The following is a 6,856-nucleotide window of genomic DNA, read 5'->3' on the forward strand; positions in this document are numbered from 1 at the left end:
AGACCGTTCAACACCAAAAAATCAACAGAAAAAGCAAACGCAACAGGCTGCCACAATATATTGACGAACGTGATCTACGCGTTATCCTTGGTGACAAGACAGTGTGTGGCGACGTCGCACTCATACATGCTGTTTTCGTCGTTCACAGTGCCGTTGGCAATTACCCAAGACGACAAATTATTCGAGAAATATTTCGAAGGGATCCTTATTACAAAAAGTACACCATACGTCTTCTTTTTCTCTTTGGACAACCACACGAAATGAAACTACAAGATAACATTACCCAAGAATTCAGACAATATGGCGACATTATCCAAGGTGTCTTTCTGGACACGTATCACAATTTGACGTACAAAGCAGTCATGGGAATGAAATGGATTAGCCAAAACTGCAGGAACGTCAAATACATCGTCAAAATGGACGACGACGTTTACGTTGACCTTCACAACTTTTTCACACGCCTCTACAACACGTTCAGATCTTCAGACCATACAATCATATGCAATGCAATGATACGAGCACAGGTCTTCAGAAAAGGGAAATGGGGTGTTGAGAAACATCATCTCCGGTATTACAAACAATTTCCCTTTAGTTATTGCAGTGGTTTTGCTGTCGTCATGCCGGCTGCAATGATACCGGTCTTGTACAAGGCGACACTTACTGTGCCTTTCTTCTGGATAGATGACATATATCTGTTCGGAATGGTGCGCAGAATGATACCGAAATCAGTGCTACATGACAGTGGACCAAAGTATTTCGATTTTGACGGTAACGAGAATCTGAAATGTTTTAAACGAGCAGGATGTAAGCTTGCTTTTGCCTCAATGGGTTACAACAAGTTGCTTTTCCGCGCCTGGAAAGAGAAACAGAAGCATCTGAACCCTTGACAATGATTATGAGTGAGTTAGTTTAACGCTGCTCTAAACAGTATTCAGATATATCATGAATTTCGGGTTAATTGGAGAGGGTGAGGTGATACAGTTAAAACAAGATTTCCAGTTTTTTATTCAAAATGTAAGACAAAGGCTAAAGCTGGGGTGTGTTTTCATCAATGTCTGAATTGTCTAAATGAAAAAAATGGATACCCTGTAGTCAAACAATACAGTAGGCGCGGTATAAAACGAATTCGGTGACAGCAGGCGAGACAAAAGACCACATGCAGCATGTAGACAACTGAAGTCATGGCATGGAAGACTGAACACTCATCACCTGCCTCGGTGGCTCAGGGGGGAAACACTGGGTTGCAATACAAAACATGGAATGAGAGGTTGCAGGTTCGACTCACTTCATCCAAATCTCATTAAACGAATCGTTACTTTTAAGCATTCAACATTTGATGCATGTTAAAATGATGTTTATAAACCTTTGGTGATGTAACAGATTTCTGTTAAATTAGAAAGTCGAAGGCACGCTCTCGGAAATGGATACAGTGGGTTTACGGCATTATAAGTTTATAACTTTGGTGGAATCGCGAGCACGAAACAAGAAATATATTCAGGGCTAACCGGGACACGACCCCATGATCATATTTGCTATGTGCTGACTGGTTGGTTTGATGGAGTGTAATTGTTTCTCGTTCTTGTCATTTTATCCATTTGTAAACAGAGATTATATATCTACCTCTGTTTGGGGAATGTAAGTCATTAGATAGTATATAGGACATAACGTTGTTATCTTTTTGTCAAGTATTACAAACTGACAAGCATTGTGTATTTAGAAAACTGTTTGCAATCAAATTATAACTTGTAAGTCCCCTGTAACTAATATGAATTATGTGCACTTAGTTTTACAAATGTAGATGTCATGTATGTAGTACATATTTGCCCTGTCGCCAAATAGAAAGTGTAATTTGTATCTTTCTATGCTGCTGTGTATGGCCTGAATGTAGCACTTATATAGCGACATGCATGCACTGTGCACGGATTGTGTGTGATTGGATTGCACCTCTTAGGCATCCATTCTACATACCCATATACTAAAACGGATATTTCAAAACCAACATATATAATTTTAACATTGGACTTGTATGTGCTCATTATTAGCCCGTCCTTTTGTCTCCAAATAATACAATGAAAGATGCGAAAAAGCCCCTTTTATATGAAATAAACAGGAAAATCGTATCGTTACATTGTTTATTTAGTTTTTACAATTCCTATAGATAAGAGATCGTACAGATTAGAGATTCTTCTATTGATCTTACATTATATTTTTAAAAGTAATTTCCTACGTATTTTATCGATCAAAAGAGCTAAACTTTTTCACAAACGGTCTCGTTTGCTGCGTTTGGTTGAAACATATTATACTATATTTATAGATCATATTAAGGAGCGTTTTACGGAAAATTTCGACAGTCTGATTTTCTTTGGCCCATCAGTTTATGTCCATCAATACTACTTAATACTAAGTACTAATACTACTTAAAACATACAAAATTATAGTAATAGGGACAAACATGAGAGCTAAAGAAAGATGTTAGTGTGTGGCTATAATGTTATATGGTTATAATCAATACAGACCGCGTCCGTGGTCTAGTGGTAGAGTATCCGCCCAGAGAGCGAAAGGTTCAGGGTTCGTTCCCCGGGCGCGTCATACCAAAAGACGTTAAAAGATGGTACTTGTTGTTACCCTGTCTGGCGCTCGGCATTAAGGGGCTAAAACAAGGACTGGTCGGCTCGGAGTCAGTACACTGTGTCTGAGTGGGGTATTCATGTTAAAAACTGCGGCATGGTATCTCAGTGAGCTAGCACTTTAAATCGGCATCAGTCCGGACTAGTACAAGCAGCCACACACACACACGCGCGCGCATGCACGTCACTATATAAGTGCAATAATCTTGGGCGCGACGTTAAACCCAATTTCACCTCACCTATAATCAATACTCTCCAAAACGAAACGCACCGGTGAAAATATTTACAAACATCTCTATTTTAAAAGATATTACTAGCAAATATCTATCAAAGTCAAACTTCACAGGATAAAAGTCATAATGTCTGTTGTCAAATCTGACTGACATAAATGTCACATAAACTTTCCCGCAGCGTTAACGTCAGTACCTGTTGTGACCACCATTGGCCTGTGTCACAGTTCTGCAATGCCTACCCATTGACTGAAATTTGCGGAAGCGTTCGAGGCTGCGGTTGAAGTTGTCGGACACAGCGATCTAGTTCATCCCATAGATGATCAGTTGGGTGTAAATCGGACGATCTTGATGGCCATGGAAGCACAGTTATTTTTCTGATTTTATCGGAAATCTATAATGACACGCACGTGCAACATGTGGTCAGGCGTTGTCCTGCTGAAAAAGTTGACGCCCAAGGTTACAATTAAATTGGAAATTCCTCGGTAGGCCGAGTGTGTTGAGTATTGTAAGTATATCTAGTGCACTTTCTTATGTATATAAGAATTGCATGTACTCTATTGCATGAACGACACATTTTGACGTTAAGACGTTTTTCACCAAACTGTATTCTTGAAATGACGTAAACAGTGACGGACTTCTTCCACTTTCTTGGGGAAAAACCCCAGCACGAATAAATACAGAAGCGTCGTTTCTCATTATTTGGACCCTTTAATCTTGAACTTACCGTTTTAGCATACATTGAGATAAGTGAGCGAGTTTGACTACATGACGGTTCAAAGATATCCTCGCTACAACCCATCCTGGAGAACAAAACGCAAAAAAAGCACATCCAAACTATCATAGTATCGACTCGATCCGCGTCTAGACTACAGTGACAGTCTACAGCAATGAATGAATTTACCTTAGTATCTATGTGACACATCTTTAAAATCACCTAGCAATGATCGGCCAATTGATCAGTGATGAGTACCACTTGTAAAAGCCACCGGTGCATTAACAACTTCGGAAATCTCTCCCGTCACGTTTATCATGGCGGCCATTTTGACGTCTTGCACGTGATATAAATGTATTACGACGCGCTGTCATGGTGGCTGAGTTACTGAGGTAGTTCATGACAGTCCTTTCTCATCAAATGATGTTGTAAGAAAAACTACAAAAGTTGTTCCTGTAGAGCATGTTGCGAATACATACGCTTATGTCACCTCTCCTTTGGAGGAACTATTTTATTCCGCTTTTCAGCAGGTTGTTGTATAACTGTCACTGTCACACGTACTAAACATAATTGTGTGCAGTTCTACATCATTTAAAGTAACAAAAGGTTATATAAAAGTTATCGCAAGCTCCGGCGTCCATACAGTTTGGACCTCACTCTATAAAGTGAAATTCAATTCTTTAATGTATTTGCGTTGTTCATAAAAGTGAGGACTTGTACGTCTTGTATATAACGCACTTTTCTGTCGATGTATTTCTTTGTCAAATCGTCCCATGTGATAATGTTCCAAACGCAAATGGGGTCGTTATCGACACAGGTACTACAGATATGTATCCCAGGTACGTTCCTGTGTACAGAGGGGCGGTCGGGTAGCCTAGTGGTTAAAGCGTTCGCTCGTCACGCCGAAGACCCGGGTTCGATTCCCGACATTGGTACAATGTGTGAAGCCCATTTCTGTTGTTCCCCGCCGTGATATTGCTGAGAAATTGCTAAAAGCGGCGTAAAACCATACTCACTCACTCACTCACTCACTCACTCCTGTGTACAGAATCGTACCCTAGCCAAAATCAGAACACAGGCACCCGAGGACATGGCACATGCCGTATTGTAGAACGCCCTTAACAGGTTCCTTGAACGCTTGACGCTGTAAATTCAACATGGCAGTATGCATTGTGTATTTTTCTCTCGGTATTTCCTTTCCATAAATGGATCGGAACTGCCATACTGTTGTATAAGACGATTTCAAGTGGGCTGTATTAAGAACGAGCAAACACAGCGACGTACATACATCACCGGCACATATTCCACGATGCACAGCATGATCCAGCTTGCATTCATCAGGTGAAGCAGAACTACATGAACCGGTTTCGGTTTCGGGTTGAGAAATATGATTGGTTGGTTGGTTGGTTGTTTTACGCCGCACTCAGCAATATTCCAGCTATATGACGGGGGTTTGTAAATAATCGAGTCTGGACCAGACAATCCAGTGATTAATATCATGAGCATCGATCCAAGCAATTTGGATCGATGACATACATGTATCAACCAAGTCAGCAGAGCCTGACCACCCGATCCCGATAGTCGCCTCTTACGACAAGCATAGTCGCCTTTTACGGCTAGCATGGGTTGCTGAAGACCTATTCTACCCCGGATCCTCACGGGCCCTACTCGTCCGCCGTTTAGTGTACCGGGTACCTTTCTGTATTCTGATTTTGGCTGGGGTAGCTTTCTGTATACAGAGACGTATACCTGGGACGTGTAAGGAAATAAAATGACACAATACTCATCGATTCGCCTTGTATTTCTCTGTGTATTTCAAACGAATACGTGCCAATCGTTTCTCATATGTGCCAGTGGCGGTCGGGTAGCCTAGTGGTTAAAGCGTTCGCTCGTCACGCCGAAGACCCGGGTTCGATTCCCGACATGGGTACAATGTGTGAAGCCCATTTCTGGTGTCCCCCGCCGTGATATTGCTTGTATATTGCTAAAAGCGGCGTAAAACCATACTCACTCACTCACTCACTCATTTACTCCTGTCTCGGCTAACAATGAGTTCTAGTGGCGAGTTCAATAGCACATAATAGTATGTGCTAATGTGAGGTAGCCGATGACTGTGAAAACGGTGACAGCAAATTTGCATAGATAACAACAATTGAGAAGTATCGTGACAATGAAGGGAATTCATTTGCTGTAAAAATGGAATACTTTTTTTTAACCCCAGAAAACAAAAATGAATAGTGTCACGTCATTCGTCAAATGATTGTGAAGGTTGAGACCTTAACACAGTGATAGTTAACTCTGACAATGACATGTTCCTTAATTAAATCCATGCATGTCATCGTATCCCAATTGCGTGGATCGATGCTCATGATGTCAGTCACTGGATTGTCTGGTCCAGACTCGATTATTTACAGACCGCCGTCATATGGCTGGAATATTGCCGAGTGCAGCGTTAAACAACAAAAAAACAAATAATCAATTCCACGTGATTGTTTATGGGGTTTCCTGTTTATTTGTTGGCAATCAACTTCTATCAAACGACTTTTAGAGAATTCTAGTATCGACTTGTCACACCGACCTCTTAGTCACGCCGAAGACCCGGGTTCGATTCCCAACATGGGTACAACGTGTGAAGCCGTGATATTGCTGGAATATTGCTAAAAGCGGCGTAAAACCATACTCACGCACTCTTAATAGTTTTATGAATAACACGTGTGTCCACGGGAGCGTAGTCAATTTCATCGTCATGATCTGCATGCTTATAAACTTAGAAAATATTCGTGTGTTGTCATGCATGTATGAAACAGCCTATAACCTGAAGTAATTACTTTACGCCTGTCCCGAGGTGATGACCTCACACCGGCCCGTGGATTCTCACAGGTGCAAATGTCACCCGAGTTGTCTCAAAATATCGCTGTTATTGTACTTAATTGACATGTGCGTTGATGGGGGTAGCTATTTAGGATATGTACTGCATTATATTGCTTGGAAAAATGATGGAATAGTAAAGGTTACGAAACAGGATAAATATTGGAACGTTGCGGTTTTGGAATCAAGAAGAATTTGTTGTTCTACAGATGGCTTCTTGAGGTAGCGTTGATCTCTTCTGATGATGTATATGATTCTGTACTCTCACCCAAAGGTTCACCAAGGCCGACAACTAGCACAGACTGCGTTGATCCTCCCTTTGACGTGTGAGTTTGAATGTTGTGCTATGTCTTGCCACGAACCCTGTACAGTTCGCCAAGATAGACACAACAGGGTTGAGCTCACAATGTCTGACT

The 6,856-nt window shown here is 41.3% G+C and overlaps 1 protein-coding gene across 1 annotated transcript; it reads left to right on the forward strand.

The window, feature by feature from the left end:
• The first annotated feature begins 210 nt into the window (after positions 1–210).
• Positions 211–887, forward strand: LOC125374807 (UDP-GalNAc:beta-1,3-N-acetylgalactosaminyltransferase 1-like). The gene has a single exon (XM_048386465.1). The coding sequence runs from the start codon at positions 261–263 to the stop codon at positions 885–887; it is 627 nt and encodes a 208-aa protein (XP_048242422.1). The 5' UTR covers positions 211–260.
• The last annotated feature ends 5,969 nt before the right edge of the window (positions 888–6,856 follow it).

The sequence above is a fragment of the Haliotis rufescens genome, unplaced genomic scaffold, assembly GCF_023055435.1.
Source record: "Haliotis rufescens isolate VD_foot unplaced genomic scaffold, xgHalRufe1.0.p SCAF_6, whole genome shotgun sequence".
Lineage (NCBI taxonomy): Eukaryota > Metazoa > Mollusca > Gastropoda > Lepetellida > Haliotidae > Haliotis > Haliotis rufescens.